The 24,565-nt window shown below is 42.5% G+C and overlaps 2 protein-coding genes across 3 annotated transcripts in view; one reads left to right on the plus strand and one right to left on the minus strand.

Annotated features, from left to right (window-relative positions):
* Positions 1–296: 296 nt before the first annotated feature.
* Positions 297–8,802, minus strand: tmem209 (transmembrane protein 209). 2 transcript variants are annotated; one of them, XM_028954759.1, is made up of 15 exons: positions 8,712–8,802; positions 8,232–8,383; positions 7,550–7,608; positions 7,301–7,432; positions 6,962–7,188; positions 6,620–6,824; positions 3,402–3,577; positions 3,267–3,338; positions 2,810–2,906; positions 2,589–2,714; positions 2,085–2,182; positions 1,880–1,994; positions 1,541–1,638; positions 1,234–1,307; positions 297–990 (listed from the first exon to the last, which is right to left on the minus strand). In XM_028954759.1, the coding sequence occupies exons 2-15, from the start codon at positions 8,366–8,368 to the stop codon at positions 936–938; spliced, it is 1,671 nt and encodes a 556-aa protein (XP_028810592.1). In that variant the 5' UTR covers positions 8,369–8,383; positions 8,712–8,802; the 3' UTR covers positions 297–935. The 2 variants fall into 2 exon arrangements, with proteins under 2 accessions (XP_028810592.1, XP_028810593.1); XM_028954760.1 differs by lacking the exon at positions 8,712–8,802 and having other exon boundaries at positions 7,558–7,608; positions 8,232–8,290.
* A 3,794-nt stretch (positions 8,803–12,596) lies between these two features.
* Positions 12,597–24,565, plus strand: part of tfec (transcription factor EC) — a 38,819-nt gene continuing 26,850 nt past the window's right edge. The window contains exons 1-2 of the mRNA XM_028955386.1: positions 12,597–12,639; positions 20,330–20,563. Of these exons, the coding sequence (XP_028811219.1) occupies positions 12,604–12,639; positions 20,330–20,563 (270 nt within the window). The 5' untranslated portion in view covers positions 12,597–12,603. The remainder of the gene's footprint in view (positions 12,640–20,329; positions 20,564–24,565) is intronic.

Below are 24,565 nucleotides of genomic sequence, written 5' to 3' on the forward strand. Positions count from 1 at the left end.
TAAAAGCGGTGAATTTGTAACTATTCAGTGCTAACAAATATTGAATTGAATAGTGCTTAAATAATATATTCTTAATACCTACGGCCTAATAGTTTTTAATTAATTAATAATAAAGATACATTACCCATAAGATTTAAACTGAAAACGGCAAATATATATTTCATGGCCATCCTTAAATATTTTGTAACCGGTAAACAGTTGTCCCCCACAAGTACAAGCTAGCTAGCTCTGCTTAATATCTTGTGAATATTATAGAATAATATTCCAGCGATTCAGAAATAAAAAGACTGGTCAAAATCAGTCACAGACCCCAAAAATTTAATAAAACATCCCATACCAATACCAGTATAATGTAACAAAGGAACGATAGCCTTTTGTCAAAAACAAAACCATTACACTACAAGAAAAACTTTGGCACAGGTTAAGCACCTTTCCTTCCAGAGGTAAACATGCTGCTCAACTCACTATGAAAGTTACATTCATAATGGTAATGGGAATAAAAAAAAAAAAAAAAAACAACTATATATACACACATGAGAACACCGCCATTGTTTTTCATATGCAAAATATTCTCTGCAGAATATTTACAAATAGCACTCTGGTTTTTAAAAAACCTTAAAACGTGGACACTTTTTGGATGCTATTTATGTCCTGAATTATAAAAGTTTTGCATCACCTGCCCACACCAAACACTTTTTGAATTATATTGCCAAGTACATGTTTCACAGTTCTATTGCATTTACCATAATGTTATCACAAAAAAACTGCAAACTGTAAACATATACATTCAAATTAGACACTGCTCTGTTTCAATGGCATGTGCTTATGAAGTGTAGGAGGCTCAATTCATCAGCAACTTGTTATAAAGGCTGAATGGTAAACAGCACAAATAATTTCACTGAAATTAGCCCAAAAATCATTGGGACAGATGATCTTCAGTCTCCAAAAATCCACAGGACGTTCACACCAGACAGGCCCAGGTTGACTCTCCTATGACATAAGAGAAACATTTTATAACAGCTTATATAAATCTATACACATTTAACATCAAGGGTATTGGCTCAGATAGAATGACAGCAAGCTGAACCGTTATGCAATTGTACTAATATAATAATACATATATTATATAATAATAATAATAATAATAATAATAATAATAATAATAATAATAATAATATATATATAATAAATAATATATAATAATATAAAATAAAATAATAGCTGGTGACTGACCCCAGCATGCCCGATTCCTTGGTTTTGATGATAAATAGGAACATGAGAATCGTGTGGAAGAGGTTGTTTCGGCCCTGTAAAGACAATCCCTGATGGTGAATTCAGTCATCAGAAAACTAGATGATCACTGACTCTCACTCTTTATCAGCATTTACTAAACATTTTAAAACCAAATCCAAATAATGCACAATGAAGATTTACAGTATTGCTTTAAAATTCATTTTAGATAAAAAAAAAATCAAACAAAAAAAAACAATATTGGATTACAATCTGGATGAAAAAAAAATCTGAATAGAGAAATACTCACCTTTGGGAGGCTGTACATATGGCCTTGGTAGACAAGCTGGTAATGTGGGGGATTTATGGAGCTTTGGTGGATGCAGAAGAGGTTCTCATTTGTCATGTCTGTAAAACACACATAAATATCAACACTACTAAATATAATGTCATGAACTACACCAAATAATGAAATATTGCTATTCAAGTGACATCTAAAATATCACAATCATTATGTTTGCATAATTAAATTCACTAATATACTAGTGCCACTATTACCACCACACCTCTATTCTAGGAAAGGTAATTGCTAACTTTAAATAAGACCCATCAGATATGTTAGGGATAAAGGTTAAGTCTTTGTGCTTGCCAGGTTTGTCTGGGGTCTGAAGGAAGTGTTGAGAGGTGAATGTTTTCCCGTCTGGGTACTTTGGATGAGGGGGAAGCCTGGAGTCCAGGTATGTGCAGAGCACATGCATGAGGATCTGTAGAGCAGATGACACTATAGTTAATGTCGCTACATGCTGTCATTAGGGTAAATATGCTCCATTAGCATATAGACCAGAGCATCTTACCGCTGAGTCGGTGGGTAGGTCCGTGTCCCACTTCCTGTTCTTCAGATCACCGCCCCCATTCCATCTAAAGGAGCTCATGCAGCCGCTGTGTGCCAGCTCTGCAAACAAACACCCCAAACAAGAGTATTAGGATGACATTTATTATTCAAATTTTCCACATTCCAAAATAGGAAACATCAGAATCAGCTCAAATCTTGAACACTTTAAAGATGGTAGTAGCCTAGTGGGTAACACACTCGCCTGTGAACCAGAAGACCCAGGTTCAAATACCACCTACCACCATTGTGTCCCTGAGCAAGACACTTAACCATAAGTTGCTCCAGGGGGACTGTCCCTGTAACTAATGACTGTAAGTCGCTCTGGATAAGGGCGTCCGATAAATACTGTAAATGTAAATGTTGACACAGACTACATAAGGACATAACGCATTTTACACATCGCTGAACCATCTAAACTGAAGGTAAATGGCACCTGAATTCACAGCAGAGTGCCATTTAGCCATACCTTTAATTCGGTCCACCAGGTACTCTTGGTTGGGCGTGATGTCCAGGTATTGAACAATTGCATTGAGGGTAGGAATGGCTGAAGCTTTGATCACAGCAGCCTGTTTGAGGCTACTTATGCTGGTCTCTGTTGCATGTGGAATGAATAAATAAAAAAATAATTAAATAAACATGTAAAAAGATTTTTGAACAAAAACATGCTTTCTTTTGAAGAACACCAACCCCCAATCTGTAACTCAGGGCAGCCGATTCTCCGGAGCTGACCATTAACAGAGTCCATCTCCTTCACCAGAGGCACCAAAACAGTGTCATTTATCCACTGCAGGCAAAGAAAGTTGGAAAAAACATTTATTACATTAGATGTGATCAACAGAAATAAGCTACAAATAAAATATTATTTATATATTATATAATGTAATATTTTAAAATTTTCACTTAATTATGAACTGTTTCGAAACTGTGCTGTCATTATGAAAGCACTTCAATTATTGAAAATAGGGAAACATTAAGTAAAACAGCGCCATCTCCTGGTGCTGTAGGACAGATCAGGAAGGACTACAGCCTACCTTGTTTAAATACCCCCAAAGAGCCCCTTTTTGGCTTGATAAAGACATTTTTTATATGCAACATTCTGGTCTAACGGAACAGAATAGGATGTGAATTTCACAGAAACACTCACATTTCTCAGCTTGGCCGTCCAGCTGTCTATACTGTCCACCACCACCCGACTAGTTGTTATTCTGGCCCAGACCTGTCAAGAGGAAAATCAACATGATCAATTTGCTTCACGCCGACAGTTGGTCGACTGCCTCACCTCTTCAGCTGCCTGCTTGGAGCCCAGATCAGTCTCATCTTTGTGGGCTGAGGGGGCCTGCGAGCGGCAGGCAAGTTGGTACTGAAACTTCCTCAGGCTCTGGGCATAGTCGCCCACTGAGCGGTTGTAGTTCCAGAAGGTTGGACTGTGAGATGAAGATGCAGACTCAGGGCTCCCTGCAAGGCAAAATTATAATCAGGACATTGTGACATCCACCCATAATCTAGTATGCAATGATCCTTTATAATGCAACTGCATGACCTATAGCTGACTGTAATGTAATGTAATATATTACATCTGGTATTATCAAATTACTCCACTTTTGCAGTTTTGATTTGTTAGGTACTGTAAAAAATTTTTTTTTTTCTCCATATGGTAATGACAGTCCAACACTTTTTATAAGTGGAAATAACTTTAAACTGACCAACAACCCCTATGGATCAAAAAGTCAGGTGACAGTCTTCATTTCAGGTTCTTAACTTGACAGCCCTTAACATGATTAACTTTTCTTGGCAGTAACCTGAGTGGACGAGGCACACAAGAAAGAAAAATAATCCTTTTTTTATCTCCATGACAAATATTTCATCAAAAGCTTAAGGAAAACTGGCAAAAAAATGAGCTAATCAGATGTGGCATAATGTACTAGTAATGTGCATGGATTAGAGCAAAAAAACTGGCAGAAATGCTCATTTATTTATTTTTAGCCAAACGCTCCATGTCATGGGCTTAAAAGTTGGCATGGTTAACGGCACTACTGACACCAGATTTTCAGTGCATCCCTATAAATTACATCTCCAAGTGCATAGAGGATGTTACAGTCCTGAAGAACATCACCACCAGAGCCAACGAGAAGCCCTGGTTCACACCACAGGTGCGTGCTCTGCTGAGAGAGAGATGCTGCTTTCCGGTCCGGAAGTAAAGCTGCCCTCAGAACAGCGAGGGCTAACCTCTCTCGCTCTATACGCCAAGCAAAGCGAGCGCACGCAAAAAAAAAGATTCAAAATCACTTCAGCAACACAAAAGACACTCGCAGTTTGTGGCAGGGCATCCAGGCTGTCACTCAGTACAAGCCAGCACCAAGCAGCTGTACGGGGGATGCCACACTCCCCGAGGAGCTGAACAAGTTCTACGCACGGTTCGATACACTGAACAATACACGCACACGACGAAAGCCATGCCTCCCATCACCGACCAGACCATCACTCTGCCTGCAGCCGATGTGAGAAGAACCCTCGCCAAGGTTGACCCACGAAAAGCTGCAGGTCCAGACAACATTCCTGGTCGTGTGCTGAGAGACTGCGCTGATCAGCTAGCCGAGGTGTTCACAGACATCTTCAACACTTCGCTGAGCCAGATGATCGTCCCAGCGTGCTTCAAGTCCACCACCATCATCCCAGTGCCGAAGAAATCTTCAGGTTCCTGCCTGAATGACTACCGGCCCATCGCTCTGACCCCCATCACCATGAAGTGCTTTGAGAGACTTGTCATGGCACAGGTGAAAAGCAACCTCCCTCACTCACTGGACCCTCTGCAGTTCGCTTATCGCACAAACAGGTCAACTGAGGACGCGATGTCCACTGCACTTCACCTTTCCCTCTCACACCTGGACAATAAAGACTCTTATGTTAGATTGCTGTTCATAGACTTTAGTTCAGCATTCAACACCATCATCCCCCAGAGACTGTGTGTGAAACTGAGCGAGCTGGGACTGAGTACCTCACTCTGTAATTGGATACTGGATTTCCTGTCAGAGAGTCCGTCCGAATCGGCGAGAACGTTTCCAGCACCATCAAGCTGCGTACCGGAGCCCCTCAGGGCTGCGTTCTCAGTCCACTTCTGTTCACACTCCTGACTCACGACTGCACCGCCCTGCACAGCTCGAACCACATCATCAAATTCGCCAACGACACGACCGTGGTGGGGCTCATCAGCAACAACGATGAGTCGGCTTACAGAGATGAGGTACAGCAGCTGGCTGCCTGGTGAGAACAACCTGTCGCTGAATGTGGACAAAACAAAGGAAATGATCGTCGACTTCAGGAGAACTCGCCCCACACACACCCCACTCAGCATCCACGGCTCCACGGTTGAGACTGTAAAAGACACCAAGTTCCTGGGAGTCCACTTCTCAGACGATCTCACCTGGACCACCAACATCACCTCCATTACAAAAAAGGCCCAGCAGCGTCTCCACTTTCTGAGACGGCTGAAGCGAGCCAACCTGCCCCCTCCCACCCTCACCGTGTTCTACAGGGGCACCATAGAGAGTGTCCTGACCAGCTGCATCTCCGCCTGGTTCGGTAACAGCACTGTTATCAGGCAGCTTCAAAGGATCATCAAAGCAGCTGGTAACATCATCGGAGCGTCTCTTCCGCCACTGCAGGACATCTTCTACAAGCGCTGCATCAGAAGAGCCTCCTGCATCGTGCTTTACCCCTCACATCCATCACATGGACTTTTTACACTCCTCCCATCCGGCAGACGCTACCGCAGCATCAGGTCTCGATCCTCCAGGATGCGTGATAGCTTCTTCCCACAAGCCATCAGGCTCCTGAACACACTACCTGCACTCATACTTCCCCCACACACACACTCGCACTGTGGACTAACTCTGTTGCACCTCTGCACTTTATACCTCATTGCTGCAAATATGCACACGCTGCTATACGGACTACCTCTTCTTGTTGCACTGAAACCAATAACTGTACTATCACTACTGTTGTTTATTTGCACAGTCTAAACATGTATATATCACTGGTCACTTTTTAACACTACATTTTTTGCTAAATTGTATATTCTGTATCCTATTTATTTATATATTGTATTTCATGTGACTCAACTGTTTTTCAGTTTTTTTGTTGTCTACTTTTATGTTGCACTGTAAACTGGAGCCATGTCTTCTCGTCTCTCTGTATATCTGCACAATATGTAGAAGAGATGACGATAAAGGTCACTTGAACTAAATGTACAGAATGCATGTTCATGGCTTCCTAAGGTGGAATGAAACACAGCTTCCGTCCTGAGTTTCCTCATCTTATTCATGTACTAAAAATGTCATTAAGATTGTAGAAATAAAGACACAGAAAATAATGATTATTGATCATCCACATATAGTGGTCAACGTCAGATGGACAGACAGGACCAATATTAGTGGTTTCCACTGTACTATCCATTACAAACTGAAAGTCTACGGCTCAGTGGGGCTCAAGACACCTTACCAAACTGGCTGCGGTGGCTCTTCTCCTCCTCTACGCGCAGAAACCTCTCCAAGGTCTTGACGTCTTCCACGTAATCCTCCTTACCTCCAGGGGAGCTGAACATCGACGGGGACGTGCGGTAGCGGGAACGCAGACTTGCGCCCTCCACAGGTCCGAGACTGCTTGGGTAGGGTGTTGTCCCAGGAGACGGGCTGTAGTTCAGAACCTATCAAAAACACAACAAATAACAACAAAAAATTCAATTTTTTATGAACGTAATGAATGTAACAGAAATTCATGAAGAGTTGCAGTCTTGCAAAAACACCCAATATGATCCTTTATGATTGCCTTTAGTAAACAGACCTTGTTAAAAGGCAGAGGGGGAGAGAAGGGTCCGGCACTGCCTGGGGTGGAGGGGCTGGTGAGGGGAGGTGTGTACCCTGGCACACAGCCGGGCGAGAACTTGGGACTGGCACTGGGCGCCCGTGAGGGGCTGAAACTGAGCACATTCTGGGCCAGAAGCGGTGAAGACTGGGAAGGGGCAGGGGTCTCCTCCTTCTCAGGCTGCTGCGGGGGATTGGCCCGAATGCCTACAAAAAGGATGCCAAGGCTACAGCTCCCAATGTCCAGCAGACACACAGATTTGATACCATTGACTGTATGGAGAGATGATGTTCAAAATGTCCATTGAAAGCAGCTGACCTGAGTTCCTGAGCCCCAGGAGGCGATGCTGCTCAGGAGAGACGGCAATAGTGGATGGAGCCATGGTATACTTGAAATACTTCCAAAAGTCAAAGAGGGCATTGAGGCTGAATAGAGATGCAAAGGCCAGTTCTTACGTAAAGAAAAACAGTGAGAGAGGGTGAGAGGAAGGTACATTTTTACAAGTCACAAGTTGAAATAGATTATAAAACAATAAAAATGACAAAGCAGCAATGAACAAACCCTCACCAATGTACCAGATAGGCCAGTAAGTAATGTTGTAGTATCGGCTCAGGAGCTTGCCAGACCTACAAAAAAAAATGCACCACACACACACACACACACACATATATATATATATATATATATCCAGTGGTTCTCAAATTGCTCATAATGAGCATCACCCTAGAAAATATTTATCTCTTTAAGTACCATCATTATGATCAGAATTAAAATACAGTACTCAACAATGGACTGTTCTCTCTGCTGCGACCAGGCCAACACAGAGAGAATGAGGAGGAGCTTCTTCCCGCAGGCTATACAAGCTCTCAACAACCACAACACTTCATAGAACTCTAATACACTCCAGCACTTTCAATCACTTCTGGACTCAATCCCCCCCCAGAATCCACATACTTTTTACTCTTGCACAAATTTTTAAAAAACTTTTTTTTTTTTTTACTTTGACTGCACTCATTTGCACACCTTCACCCTACCTGTTAAACCTATTTTATAAGACATAAAAGTGTAATATTTGGTTATGTTTGCAATATTTGCATATTGGTTCATTGTATACTTGTAATATTTGCAATACTGTGGTCTGTAGCAGTCGCTAAAGCATTTCATTGCATATCATTCAGTGTTTGACTATGTATGTGAAGAATAAAATAAAATTTGAATAAACATTATCCTATGATATTGTCGAAATTACATTTCAGTGTAGATCATCCCGGCGAGGGACACGTTGAGCACCGCCCAGGCCAGCACCACCTGGCGCGCCTGCTCCTCTCTCCGCATCTTCATGCTTCTGTCAATGATGCTCGCCATGCCTTCTTTAGAAGGGCTCATTCTGGGCCGCGTTATCTGCCGGGACATTAATAAAGACCCATTCATTTCACAGGACACGACGGCAGGCTAAACCTGGCAAAGTCTAGATTGCAAAAACACGAATGAGACCGCAAGGCACAGAAAATCGACGCTACGATATTAAAAACACCCGCCATAAACATTCAAATAATACAGCAAGGCAAACCTCGGCTAAGTAGTTAGCTCCACTGCTAGCTAAGAACCGCTGCATGAAGAAACCCATGACCTCATAATCACCATGCGCCGGCCAAAATTTTATTCTATACATAAAAACAGTAAATGGCACATCCAAAATAAAAAAAAATGAATAAAGTCTGTAGCTTACAACTTCGCCGCTACCGGCGCAGACATTCGCGTTCGAGCGCTACTCCATGTTGCGGACGTATACCGGGAGGAAGTTACACGCTTCCGGTAAGTCGGCCTGACTGCGTTCTAATACTCATCATAACGCCCTCAGTGACGCAGACTCGTTTCCCTGAGTCGGACATTTTGCGCCGCGTCCCCATACACAGATGACACTCTTTTTCGAAAACATACATTTTGAACTCCGACCGCACAGCTCTACTTTAGAGCCAACCGCGCGGAGTGGTTGCATATTGTGCTTTATTTAGGAACTATTTTTGGAACCAAGTGACCTGAACAAAATTAAAAATATAATTTGATCAATAAATTACGCAATATGGATCACGTGGGCAAGCTAGTATAGCTTAAACACAGAAACAAAGAAAAACTCTTTTAGTTATACTCTGAGAGCCCATTAAGAATGCCGAACGCAGACTAATGTGCCTGCATTTCTCTGCTTTTACCACTAGAGTGGGTCATTACTACACAGCCCGTGCGTGATAGTGAAATTTTGGAAATGGATGAAAATAAAGAATAAGTTTTTATTTGTAGCTATGGCTTATGAAATACATACACAAGTATTTTTCTGCCTTTACGTCTTGATATTGATAGTTCTGCTTTTCATGTAAAGCTATATAGGCCATTGTAGGGTGGTAGTAGCCTAGTGAACCAGAAGACCCAGGTTCAAATCCCACTTACTACCATGAGCCTGACCCTCCAGGGGGGGACTGTCCCTGTAACTACTGATTGTAAATCGCTCTGGATTAGGGCGTCTGATAAATGCTGTAAATGTAAATGTAAATAAGAGTGGTGGGAAGTAATGAAGTGAATGTAATTAGCTACTGTACCTATATCCGTACATTACTAAAATTATTTCCATGTACTCTATTACATTTCATAGTCAAATGTTTCCCTCCACTACATAATGCAGAATCCTTTTAGTTATGAGTGAATAAAACATTTGTAATTTTAATTCCTAATTAAGGAAATCGAAACTCAAATTGAGTTGATTAAGCAAGAGTCCTGCCACTGTTTAAGCAAGACTCGCAGTGCTTTTGCTTTAGATTCAACAGAAGGAAAATAGAAGGAAAATGCGTCTTTTACTCTAGTAGAAGTTTAAAGGAAGGACTTCTTCTTTTACTAGAACAATTCCTTGGGTATGCCCAGTTTATGCAATCTGTTGCTTTGTACTTTGATCTGCGTATTACTGATGGCACCAAAATCATTTTTTTCCGTTGCCTGGTTTTAATGTATTACATAATTGAAAATGTTTGATCACAAACCAGAATGTTCTTAAAACAATACAGCACCACTTACTGGAACACTCAGCATGTCAGCATGTACAATATTACATCTTGCAGTTTTACTCATTATCAAACAACAACAGACAGAGGAAAGTGCCTGAAAGATGAGGTGAAATGGCGAGCACACAGAATAGGGCCAGAATGGTTATGACCATGCCAGGATAAGATAAGGCAAACCTCTAGAGAGTACTGTCAAAAAAAAAAAAAAAAAAAAAAAGGGGGGGGGGGGGGGGGGGGGGGGGGGGGGGGGGGGGGGGGCGGGACACAAGTCCCCTTTGTCAAAATATGACAAAACCTTATAGACCTTTATGAGAGGCTTTCAGAAATTCCGGAAAGTAGTTTAGATAGGGAAAAAGGGGAAAAAAAGAAGGAAGGAAAAGTTATCCACACCACCGTGGCAGCTTACAATGGCTCACGTTAAAGTTGTGTCTCTTCTGATCTTCTCCCAGCTGGACTTCTGCCTTCCACCCCGTCTCCTCTGATCTCCCTGCAGTCTTCCGAGAGGCTTTTGCCAGCCTGTGAGCTGTCAAAGTATCCCTGGAATCAAACGACACTGCATGCTCCGCTATGATCAAAGACACACAGGTGAGGCAGACATGAAGCCACACACAATTGCCATCTTAAAAAGGGGGAAACATTTCTTTTTGAGTATGTGTGTGTGGGGGTGAAGCAACTTGACTATTCCGACACCACACAGCCTGAACGGAACACGTCGATCGGAATAAAGGGAACGAGATCAGGTTTGAAGATGTGAAGGCAAGTTTATCCAGCCGTCTTTCAAAAACTTTTGGACAAAGGAACGGCAGGTGAACGTCTTAAAGAGACCGAGACAGAGGGCAGGGGTCAGGTGGCATTTGCCCATGTTTATAATCGTATTCATAGTCCATTTCTCTAAGCTGAACACTTCAATACATTTATTATACAGGTTAACACACACATACTCGCACAGGCGATATGAAGTCTGCAGTTGTTACCTCTTTTGTCATTTCCATATCCATTCAGAGATCATAATCTGTCTGACTGAATATATATTTACTGCAAAAAAAAAACCCTTTGAGCTCATCGTCCTGACGGTTCTAAAAAAATCTCCAAGTGCAATGACCTTGAGATGTGAGAACCTTGAAAGACTCCTCACTCCACCAAGAACAACACAACCCCCTCGCCCTCCTGGCCCGCAGCACAGAGGGTGACCTCTGACCTCCCTCTCTGGCGGACCCTCCAGACGCACCAGGCCTGATTAGGCTCTCGTCTCAGCGACTCAGACAGAAAATTGCTGGAGGGAAAAGCGAGTAATGAAGTGCTTTCCAATCTCCATTCCTGAGTGGCTGTCGATTTTCTTTTTTACTATTTATTGTAATTATATATACACACACATACACACACACAGGCACAGGATAACTATATTCATCTGTCTTCGTCTATTTATTCAGGAACAGAACCCTTCCAGCCTCTCTTATTTTGTCCTTGCCATCGCGATGAGTGGCAAGAACAAACATCAGCTCTCTCTTGACTGTTGATGAAAGTAAATTTGATGCTCTTTCGTCTCTCTGATCGCCACCAAGGCCCCAATCGCTGGTTAAGTAGGGCTTTTAAGTAGGGCTACATTTTTTTTGTACCTGTGGTGGGCAGGAACAGTGCCTTTCTCTACAAAAGGTCTTGGAAAATCACGCAGGTTAGGCCAAACAGAAAGATGCGGTTTTGAAGGTGCAATGGAGTTTCCTTGGTGTTTCCCCTAATTTACATCTCTTTTCATGTCCATTTGGAAATGTTAATATATATATAATTTATATATATAATAAATGTTAATATATATATAATTTTGTCATAAAAGGTAAATGATTTTTAGGATAAACAATGTAGAACAGATAATTTCAGGGATTAAAAATGATTCAGAGACTTAAAAGTGGAAATGAACAAAATTTTGTGAAAAAAAAAAAAAAGGAATGTGAATGTGATTGTTTATTATTTTCAATTGTACATAGCCGGTAAACAACTTGATTCATCATTTTAATTAACTGAACAAATAAGACAAACAGTGATTAAAAAAAAAACACACAGAAGGTGATTTCCTTCTTCAGTGCCTCACAGTGCTCTGAATCAGATTTGTATTACAAAAAAAGATGCATGTGGAGGAAATATATGGAGCACATCAATATTTAAAATGCAATTTTATACAATATTTTAATATAACAATAAAGTATATACAGTTTTATTTTCTTATTTCAGCCCCCCAACACGTCAATGATGTCAATTAAATGTTTTGATGTCCATTATTAATACATTAATGAGTGAAAAACTGAGAGACAGAGAAAATGTTTCATCAACTTCCTACTAGTTTTATACCATTTCTGTATTTTATTCTGAATGTATAGAATGTGTAGACCAATTTCGCCCAACAAAATATAATCAGATTATAATGCATTAATATGATTAGAAACTTCCCAAATTTGCACTCAGTCCCACAGACAGCAACAAAAAAAAAAAAAAAAAAAAAAAAAAAAAGAGGAAACAGTCAGAGGTTTATATATGACACAAAAAAACTGCTGACACCCTGATCCATCTCTGCACAGCATGTGGTCCCCGGGGCCAACTGTCCTCTCCGCACAGGTAACCATCTTTACTTCAAACTCCACCCACATTTATTTTACTCAGAATTGATAAAATCACTGACTGTTCGGAGTCCCTGAAATTACTTTAACTGTGGTAGCAATGGTTTATAAATCACTCATTTTTAAACAATTTTGCATAGAGGAAAGTGAAACGGAACCAAAGAAAATCTACCAATGTTACATTTACCTATAGTTTAAAATTGCATGATAGATTATTGACTGAATTGTGGGATGTAGATTTTTGACACTAAACATTATGTCAGTAGTAAACACAAATGAATAACCCAAAAATCTGTAATAACGCAAATAGATTTATGGTGTTCTCTGCAGTGACATTTGGTTTGGTTTTATTTTTATTCTAAAGTGAGCATGCTGGTTCTCTTACATCTTAAAAATGATCATGTAAAGGTCACTGAATAACTGTGTCCAGTATATGTAAAGTTTTCTCTGCAGCCTGAACTTATTTAACCTCTTAATGATCCATCATGGACTCATAATTAAGGTGGCAGGCTGTGAGCACCACCGTCGTCAAACCTCCACATAGAATACAGCACCGGCATTAAGGTGGCAGTGATTTTTAATGCCGGCACTGTACATGTTCTCCATCAGGTTCCCCACACGGACAAGATATTTTTTTTTGGTTTCTTCTTCGAGGAGCACGGTGACACAGCAAGAAAAACAGACACACCGCACACTTCCTCTTTCTGGGTGTCATCAGATATTTTGGCACGGTGGCATTTAAAAAAAAACTCCATCTTACATGACCATCACGGGTTGCTGGAGCACATTTGTGAGGTTGTTTTTCGCAGGAAGTGGTTTATGTGCACACCATTCATATCGAGGAGGGGGGTGAGATGGGTGCGCGGCTGTGGGCACATGAGTCAGATGTTTCATGTTCACATGGTGTATATGGGGTACCCTGAGAATGACTATGCAAAAATAATAAATACATAAAAAATTCATAAATAATATATTAATTATTAAATATAATATTTTTTTTAATATTCAGTGTACTTCATACAGATAGATAGATAGGTGTTTAATAGTATTCAATATGAACAATATGAATATATAAACTAAAGTTTTGCGAAATACATTTATTATAGGAAAAAGAATTGTTACAGTAATTTGCATAAGACAGGTGTATAGCTGGTAGTGTGCAGCTGGCAGAGGGAGGAGTGCAGAAAAGAGGGAAGCGATGAAGGGGAGGTGTGCAGCGCAGTGCATTTGGAGGGGGGGGGGGGGGGGACGTGCTGAAAAGGGTGAGGAATGTGGAGAATAGGAGGAGTGGGTTCATTGACTGAGAAGTGTGCAGATGTGGGCAAAAGGGGAAGTGCTGGTGACCGACTGTGTGTAGGCTGGGTAGATGAGAATGTGCTGCCTGACTCTCTGGTTTGGTTTATAAAAATGTACACTGTGCCACATCCTTTTATCTGAAAACCTGAAATTCGGCCTTCCCAAATCTTGGGAAATGATTGACACTTTGTGGGCTTTCCAGCCTGCTAACAACTAAAAGTGTAAAGTCACTCTATTCAGAGGGAAACTTCCATTCAGTTTAATGCAAATTCTAATCAGGCCCTCTAGTGGTAGAGCGAAGGAATGACAAGCAGCAGCAAATTCTGAGTGAACTCACCCGCAGAATGGAACACTTCATAAAGGGCATTAGTCGAACGTCTGGCTTGTTTACCTTCAGGCTATCGAGTGTCTAATGATGGAGTGATGGGAAATTGTGGCCACTGGCGGAGAATGACATTGAGATGGTGGCTGAGCTCTTGTGTGCAGTGCCTCTTCTCGCCGGGGCAAAAATTGAAACTCTCAAGGGGACAAGCTCTCGAGGTAAAGCATAAGTGTTGTGGGTCCTCTAGCTCTTCCCCGAGACACGTCTTCTCTGCATTAGTCTCTCCAAGAACAAAGGGATTAGCGCAGCGAGAGTGGCTGCTCCCTGACGGCATAAACACTGTTTAACAGGAGCGAGGGGTCAGCGCTGAAGTGAGGCTCGGCCTGCGCTCGGCCAATCAGCAGCCTGTGAAGGTTCAGGGAGAGGTGAGGTGCTACTCGCCCTTGACCAATCAGAGATGACATGGAATGGTCTTCTCCCATGGAAACCACTCCAAGCTTTCATACTTTGCCCCCTGTGAGATTTATGCAATCATGTTTTCATGCACTTATGTTTCTAGAGACGGAATATCTATCCAAGAAAGTTTTATCGGTTTCGCACAGAACATGCTTACATAAAATAGGGACAAAGCAATTCCAGCACGGGACAAAAACCCATTGATTTCATGTTATTGTGTGACTTTGTAATGTTGATTAATAAAGTTAGGGTTGTGTGACATAAAGTTAGGGTTGTAGGTCAAAGGTGAATGCAACAGAGAATGCATCCTTAAAAACAACAGAAAGTTCAGCAAAGATAAGCAGATTTATGGTGGTCGGTGCAGTGATATTCCCTCTGTCGCACCGGCCAGACGTCTCACTGCTCTGGCTCAGGTGCTTCCTCGCCGTGGGGAGCGTCACAGTCTAGGAATCTAGTTCTAGGTTGAGCAGGCAGGTGGAATGTGGTGAACATCAGAGGAGAGCCCTCAGCTCACGCGCTGTCTCTGCAGGCGGCTCCTAACAGGATTATGGCACGAGCCTTCAGATAAGACGAGAGCGAGGAGAACCCTTTGAAGGCCCGGTCTGCACTTCAGCGTCGCCGCCTGGGCCGCACTGAGGGGAATGTTGAAGTGTAGGACGTTACAGGGACTCAGATCCAGTCTTTCTTTCAGTTCTTCCACACAGAATACATTGTGGTTCACCGCCCTGTGTGTTACAAGCATGGGTTAGAAATGGTTTGCAGAAAATAATGCAAAACCAAAAGTAAAGCTTTTGTGCAACATAGTAAAAAAGAAGGAAGAGTATCACACTGGACCATTTCATAATGAAAGCAATATGTTATAATACAATTAACCACAATCAGCTGAATTTTCATACCATGAGAATGTTCAAAAATAACTTTTCCGGTCTTATCTGTGGTGAAGGTCACATGAACTATGAAATAACACATGTGAGGTTATGGAATAAACAAAGGAATTAGAAGACGAGGCAAAACTTTTGCATATCTCCAAAGCAGGGAGCTTTTGCTGTGTTGGCAGCAATTCATTCGCTTGGCTTCTCTCCACCACCTTAAGTTAGACAACACGTTGTATTCATTCATTCATGTTAATGAGCATATAGTAAGTAACTTTTGGTGATGACAATTGTGAACAAAGCAGCTACGATAGTAAAAAGAGCTGACAGATTCATCGAACAGATTCAAATTAAAATTTTATTTGTCATGTACACAGTCATACACGGTATGATATCCAGTGAAATGCTTGGTTCAGTGAAATGCATCAATAGCTCCTGTTCCAAAAACAGGAGGGTGGTAGTAGCCTAGTGGGTAACACACTCACCTATGAACCAGAAGACCCGGGTTCAAATCCCACTTACTACCATTGTGTCCCTGAGCAAGACACTTAACCCTGAGTGTCTCCAGGGGGGGACTGTCCCTGTAACTACTGATTGTAAGTCGCTCTGGATAAATGCCGTTAATGTAAATATGCTTCTTGCATTGGATTCTTCGTCTTTTGACTGGTAGTGGATGTTACATCAGTACATATAGCAGTATTATTGTATTATTATTACATAACAGGAGCTCACAACCTTAAAATGATGTATTACTATGGTTGGAGTGTGCTGAACGTAGAAACAGAAAGTAATTCAGAATCAGTTTTCGCCAATTTTCACGCATGTTTTTTGGGTTGAAATTGCATCACCCTCTTGGCAAGACCCGCCATTCGCTTGCGAGAGCCTGTGAGGTAGTGGCAGGGCCGTGCTTCTGAAGCTGCCAGCCCGGGGTACTAAGCTGCCTCATTATCCCAGCTCAGTGACTCGCATCCTGGGCCGCAGAAAGCCTCTCGCCGGTGTCTCCATTGGAGCTCCATGGGTGGCAAGGGGCGACAGAAAGGAGAAAAAATTGCAGTGAAAAGAGCAAGTAAATAGGCTGAAAAGCTGACTACAAGGCCCTGCGAGTCTTTTGAAACACGAGCAAGACTGACAAAAAACAGAGAAAACAATTGTTTTGTCTTTTTTTTTTCTTCTTCTCCAGCTCAGAGTAGCACCCAGAGTCGAAAACCAGTGGGACGGTTTTAATGAGAGATGCGGAGAATAGGCAGGGAAGAGAGAAAAACCATCAGACTGTAACATGTCCTAGAGAGCAATGCACACACTTCCTGAGCTTTTGCATGGCTAGCCAACACACACACACACACACACACACACATACTGATACCCTCACAGTGAACTCAGGTCGCTGGCAAGAATGGGACATGCTGCACCCTGACAGCGCTTCGCGTTAAAGCTGCCCGAGGCTACACCGTATCCTCCGGCAGGCATCTGCTGGGTGACTTCACATCCACCATCTCCAGCCGCCTCTTCTGCTTTAAACTCACCCCCCCTTCAGGAGCCTCTTACTCCACTTGGGCTTTTTTTTTTTTTTTCTTCCTTCATCTTCAACTTTTTTTAAAACAATTTTTGAGGAACCGACCAACAACTCAACCCACACTTTGACATATGGGTCACTCCTTGACATTAAAGACAAAAATAGACCTTTCAGTCTTCAAGAACCCTCCCTTTAACAACTGTTTGTAGGCGTTACGGGGGGGGGGGTCACATTCATTGCATAACCGTCTGATTACACACGAGTCATTATTTCCGAGTGCATGATCAAATCCCATCAGCCATTGCCTTGTAGGGGAAAACATACTCTCCTCTCCTCAGCCTGAACTCCCCACCGCGGACCTGTCCAAATATAGGTTTGACTGTTTACCAAACTAACGCCCCAAACACTATAATTGGTAAAAGGCTCCAAAAATGTAGCCGCCAAGTTTTCCCAGATACCAGCTGACAGCGAAGGGGAAGCGGGCCGCTGCTTGGCCTCATTATTTTACCGGGCGCTGCCTCATTAGCGTGTTACGTGGACAAAATGGTCCCCTTGTCTTGAAGCGAGGCTCGCCCAGTGCACATTATTCTTAATCGAGAGGTCTGCACGCTAAACACTGCTCGACAGAGACACAAGTCAAGGCCAGACAAGGGCAATTGTTTTAAGCGGGAGGGGGGCTAAAACAGGCATCGTTGCTGTAATGCAGACGGATGGGTGACATCTGGCTCCTTTCTTTCTCTCCTTCCTGCTCATATACAATTATATGGTGCCACTGTTCTGCTTTTCTATTGACCTACACACTAGAATAAGTGCATATAGAGATGATAAAAGAGGGAGGGATGCCGCGCACTGAGAGAAGGCGAGAGAGGAAGACAGGCTGTGAGATGCCTGCCAATTACTTTAGGCGCGGAGTGCAGGGACCGAGTGTGGCCCCGCTCTCTGGCCGGAGCCCATTAAAGGCGTCTGCAGTGTCGTCGGATTTTACAGGCTGCTTCTCATATTGTGCACGGGAGGCCGTGTCCCTTCCTCACCGCTCTCTAATGGGCACCGACCCGGCTTCTTTTTCATCTCATCCACCATTACGGGCGCAGGCGAGGGGGGACATTTCTGAATTTTTATGTACATACGGAAACTGAAACATATCACAGCTTCCAAATTAAACAGCATTTCTGTCAAAAACATGAATGTTTAGCACCACGTTTACAGACAGACTCATAACTTTGTTGCTGTTTCAAAGTAGCAGTGCCACTAATAATACACGTAGTTTATCAATGAATCTTTTTTTCTTTTTTTGGAGACCACTAATCACACTCTGACTGTGGGGTGAAGATGAAAATGAACCCCTCTCCAAACTATCACACTGCTGAACTCAAGGAGCTTTGTGGAGCCACAAAACAGAAACATTTATTGCATGGCACACACACACACACACACACACACACACACACATATATATATATATATATATATATACACACACACACACACACATACATACATACACACACACACACACAGGTGGTATAAGGGTCACCAAGGAACCAGGAGACGCGGGTTCTAACCCCACTTGCTCCCTGAGTAAGACACTTAACCCTGAATGTCTCCAAGGGGACTGTCCATGTAACTAATGGTTGTAAGTTGCTCTGGATAAGGGTGCCTGATAAATGCCATAAATGTAATTGTATTGATTAATTAGTAAATCCGAATGAATGAATGAAAAAACTATGTAGAGCCACTCTGTCATCCTGTCCATCATTCTGTCTGGCCTTGTATCACATAACAACAACAACATTTATTTCTTATTTAGCCCAAAATCACATACAGTATGTCGCATGGAGACATGCAAGATAAGCATAAACACACTTATATAGTATGCTCAATGCACACAGATGGATACTTAAACTGGCACTGTGTGCAACAGTTACAGAGGGTTTCATACTGTAAGCGGATGCTGTTCTACAAGGACAATGACACACACATGCATGCACAGAAATACACACAAATGGCTCTGTCTGTCTGCCCACAGTCCCTCTCATTATCCTTTCTACTCTTATGAGGGGGAAATAGAGCGAACTGTTCACTGGGGCTGTCAAAATACATAGATGTGGTAGCCAATTACCATTGGACATTCGCTCACTCACTTGCAGCCTATACAAGTCTTACTACAAGTTGTTAACCGCAGATTCTCTCCACAGGGATTCAAATTTGGTGCAAACAAGTCAGTCAGAGTTGCTGGTTAGTCACCTTACGATCACACCAGACAACTGGGTCTCTGCGCGCAAACAAATTTGCTGCTGCTGTCTGACTTCTGCACGCAGCAGTGCACTTCAGCTTGGCGTTTAACGCGCGCTACGCAGTCCAAGCGCATCACTTTTTCCCAGCCGCCCCACTAAAGCACGACTAAGTGCTTCTCCCTGGAGCTGCTGCCACTCATTATCAGCTGAGCGCCTGTTATTATTTACTAATGATCACACAGAGAGTGGCGTAGTGGAGGAAAAAAAAATCTACACCCCTGATTTGGTTTACATATCAACTGATTTCGCCTGACAGCGTAATTGAGATGGTTTATCCAAAGCACGTGGCTGCCCATTACCAACACCTCAGCGTAATGATGCCTCCTGAGGACTTTCATGAGGCAAAACAAAAGCTGCGCTATCGCTTTAATCCCATTCTACTGAAAAAACACGACTTGTAATTAGACATGAGAGGAGCTCAGTGGGGAAACTGCTGATACGTACGACTGTGTTGCAGGCACACTTTCCTAATGACTTCTGAAGCATTTGTGGCAGGATGGTACAGTGGTGGCATGGGGCAGTGGTGGCCTAGCGGTTAAGGAAGCGGCCCCGTAATCAGGAGGTTGCTGGTTCGAATCCTGATCCGCCAAGGTGCCACTGAGGTGCCACTGAGCAAAGCACCGTCCCCCCACACTGCTCCCCGGGCACCTGTCATGGCTGCCCACTGCTCACTCAGGGTGATGGGATAAATGCAGAGGACAAATTTCACTGTGTGCACTGTGTGCTGTGCTGCTGTGTATCACATGTGACAATCACTTCACTTTCACTTCACTTTCACAAGGTACATCTGCACTGGAGGGTCTGGGATTATAGTACTTTCCTTCGGTCGTAGAAAATCATATTTGCATAAAGGCGGGTGTTGTTTTATCGCTATTTCGATTTTTGTATGGTTGTGTTTTTTAATCAATAATGAAATATGGATTAAATTCTTTTAGATACGGAGCCTCAGCAAGTCAGTTAGACACACAGACAGACAGCCCGCTGTGGAGCCACCAGAGGGGGCCACCATGCTCCAGTTGGGGCATGGCACATACATGCAGCTGAAGAGGGAGCCACAGGAACCACAGGGCCACTGGGGCTGGGGTCCACATGACCCCTGCTGGCACCAACCTCTTCCTGCACGAAACTACCCAGGATCCCACAGTCACGTTCAGCAGACTGGCTGGCAGGTACAGTTCCACCCTTTTCGTATGATAACAGGTCAAAACCTGGGTGCTGCACTCATCACACAGAGTACGTGATCTGCACCAAATAATCAACAATGCAACAATATTGCAGTTGTTAAATGACAACTGTACATAATAATTACTAGTTATTATACATATACATATTATTATTATATTAATACATATTTTATTTCAAATAAATTTCCTCTTTTGTATTTGGTATTACAGATGTGATGTGGCATTTATTTTATTAATGTTTACCTTTATTACAAAAATAAAATCATGTAACCCTAGTGTTACCTTTCGGCATTTTAGTCTCTTTAGGTCGACTAGCTTGTGTTACTTCAGTCTGTCTGTGCCTAGTACTGTGTCACCATTACATTCCTTGGTGCTCGCCATTAAAGCCATTATGTCTTCACACATGTGTATCATGACAGAGGAATGTGAACGGTGTAGACTATAACTTACGAGATGGAAGTCGGCCGTGGGTTGTCAAGCCAACAAGCCACAAAAAAAAAAAATCAAAAAATCTAAATCATTGGTTATTGTAATTCAAATCATTGTTTATTTCCCACTTATTTTCTGTATGTATATCACAAACTACGGAGCCATGCCATTTAGCAAAACTTTTAACTCCACACATTGCACAAGTATTAGGTTATTCCTCATAGAGACCTGGGTCACTGGTCAGCTTGACGACTTCATGAAGGACAGAGTTTGGCTTCTGGACAGAGGAAGCTATGAGAGGCATGCTGACAGCGACAAAGGTCGAGAGTGGCAGCCGTATTTATCAAAATTGTTGTCGTCGTCGTTGTCACAGAGCGTAATCTTGACCCACACTGCTGACAATATGGCTCCTGTGCTGCAGAGCAACTGAGGTGAAGAGCATTTGTCAATGGAGGAATCCTTATTCTGATTCGATTAGACACATCATATCAAACAGACCTTTGAGACGGGTGCATTTGCAGTGTGTATGTGTGTGGGTGTGTGGGTGTAGGCATCGGGAGAGGTCTTTCAATCTTTTCTTTCTTTCCATTTTTTGTGTGTGCTGGTACTGCCATCAATACTTAACCTCCATAATGTGATTACAAACGCATGCCGATGTCTGCACATTTGAGCCAGAAGCCACCCAAAGGGTCCTTTGTGTCTTAGGGGTCATTTCTTTGGAATTTGGTCCCCGGCAATTCGGTGGCATTGCCTGGAGTAAATCCCCAGCAAACCCCTGACAGAAGCGTTTACTGCAACTGCACCATTCATGTATTCCTGTGTGTGTGTGTGTGTGTGTGTGTGTTTATTTTGACTGGAGTAAGCATAAAGTCCTGATCCGATTTTTCCTTTATCTTTTTTTCATTCTTTCGTTTTTTTGCTTTTCAGGTTTTATATGAGAGATTTTAGATGTTTAAATGCATGTATGATACAGGCCCTTCGGTATTTTCAAAGGATGAGTGTGTGTGTGTGTGTGTGTGTGTTTCAGGAGAAATAGTCCTGGGACACTTCAAAGCTGGGTGGTGTTTGCTCCTGTCCACAGGAGGCTTTTCATGTGGTAAGGTGTATGTGTGTGTAGATGTGGTTTGGTACCTGAGACTGGCCCTTGACTTTCTCACAGGCAGGGGTGCCCCTGAGGCTGCAGGATAGTGAATAGGATAGAGAGAGGGAGAAATCCATAACAGTGTATCTACAAGCACCTCGCGTGAGGGTGCAGGTGCTGTATGTTAGTGCCATGTAGGCGATGGGGGTGGAGCAGTGTGTGGAGTGGGGTGGGGGGGTTGGGCAGAGGTGTGCTTGGTGTGGAACTCAGGGCCTCAGGAACAAGAACAAGTCAGGAGGAAAGAGAGGTAGCCGTGGGGGTAGGGGGTGGTTTTAAGCCACTAAGTTTTGTTGGTGATTGCGAGAGACCACCCAACTGGCGTGGCTTAAAGCCAGCCTGTCCCATTGTGTCCCGCTGGGCTGCCGGCTGAGGAAAGGAGGCGAGGGTGTCTTAAATGTGCACCAAAGTGTGGCGTCCATTATGCATGGAAAGGTCTCCATAACATTTACATTACTAAAATAATGCAACTAAGCATGCCGAAAGTATTCTGGGAAATACAAGTTAGAAGGTGTAATGGGTGTTGGTGTTAATGGCGTCAGGGAGGAGAACATTTTGACAAATGTCTTAAAATGAAGGAATTAGGCCTATGGATCCAGTGGTTTAGGGCAGGGCTCAGCCAAGGACATAACAAGACAGAGAATTAAGGACATTAGTGGATTTGAACAGTAACCACATTTACAAACCAATCACGGTGGCCTTGTCTGACCCTTTACTCACCACTGATTGGAAGTTTTAGGAGGGCACCACAGTAGAAAATAGTGTTCGGCTTCCAAAATAACCGAGTTTTGGGACATACTAAGAGGAAATGAAAAATTAGTGTTATTGGCGGTGACAAGCAGCCTTTCACTATGCTGCGTGACCCCGTTCAAGGTCTTGATCACGCTAACTTGCTGTAAATCAACTTATCAGACATTAAAGATCTTGATCAAATCATGAATTCTTAATGAAGTGTTTCGCAGAGGCCTACTAACAATGGGAACTTGTCAGAACAATTTTGGGATATTGTTTCGTTGATGAGATGATCATCCTAAGTAGGCTTTTCCTGTTGTTTTCTTTTGTGTTTGCTCAATTCTTAAACTCTTTCACGTTCTTTGATCTTGAGGGGTTAACTCCACTAATTGGATTAAACCAACACCCCTTTCACATAATATGTGTTCTGTCTGTTTTTTCTTCAGACTCGATTTGACCCCTAATATAACCTTAACTTTGTTCTGGGTCCAGTAGAATAGCACTATAAATAGCTGCCAGTAAAATGCTCATATAATCTCCTCCTTTCCCTCCAATCCGCCGCAACAAGACAATGGAGCCAGTAATCTTTTACAAAGGTCACACAAACAAATCTCTTTTTTGGAGTGAAGATCTGAAGCATTTGGTTTGTAATGCTTTCTGAAATGCCTGAATAAGGCTGAACAAAAATGTCGGTCTCACTGACAATGTGCTAAATTGTCATGAACAAAACAAAAGCAAATAGTTTCAGAGAACACCACTGACATTACCTGCCAGGTTTTACAACTATAGAGTGAGGTAGTGTAGACAATCGTTTAGCAGGGTTATGCTGATGAGTGCCACCACACAGTCATGCCTCATATAGCTGTAATCAGTTGTATCAAATCATCAGATCAATTAGCTCATAATACAATAACAGTATTTTTTTCAATGAACCTTCTCCAGTGGTACACTGTGAAACAAAAAAAAAAGAAAAAACATTCTAACCCTTTCTTTATAACATTCACAAACACTGCATCATGTCTTATTGGATCATTAAGTAAACTATAATACATTTAAAGATGAGTTGCAAGTTGCACTAATTTCAAATGGCAAAAAAATATGTTTCTGAGGCTACTGCAGAATTTCTTAAAGTTGGCCTGTGGTCCATCTAGAGATTTGTGCATCAATGCAAATAGAGCATAAGTAGAGAGAACATGCAGAGATAGTGATGTACCTTCCTGCACAAAATGCAGGTAATTGGTGCCCGGGCATTAGCAGATCCCATTAATGAGCCCACATACTAGATGTTATGAGATTAATGCAGTCTATGTAGCAGGTGTCTGCCAAAATTCCAGTCCTATTTAAACCTCCCAGCCCATACCAGCTCTGTAATCCTATTAGGGCTAATTGAGTGAAGTCGGCAGTCTTTTTCAGTTAAACCAAGTTCAGGCCCTAATGGGATTCAAAAGGGAAAGAGTACAATGAAACAGGCAAAAGTGGGAGGCTTTAGCCATAAGCAGTGGTCAGTAGTGTGTCTTGGGGAGCTTTTTAGTGTTTCCACCAAACATGACACTGAGCAGACCACACAAATAACACTCTAAGTGAAATGACTGTCAATGTGAAACACAGCACAACATACAGGGACACAATGAAATGTGTCCTCTGATTTAACCCATGAGCCTTGGTGAGCAGTGGGCAGACTTGACAGG

Source organism: Denticeps clupeoides, chromosome 15, assembly GCF_900700375.1.
Source record: "Denticeps clupeoides chromosome 15, fDenClu1.1, whole genome shotgun sequence".
In the NCBI taxonomy this organism is placed as follows: Eukaryota; Metazoa; Chordata; class Actinopteri; order Clupeiformes; family Denticipitidae; genus Denticeps; species Denticeps clupeoides.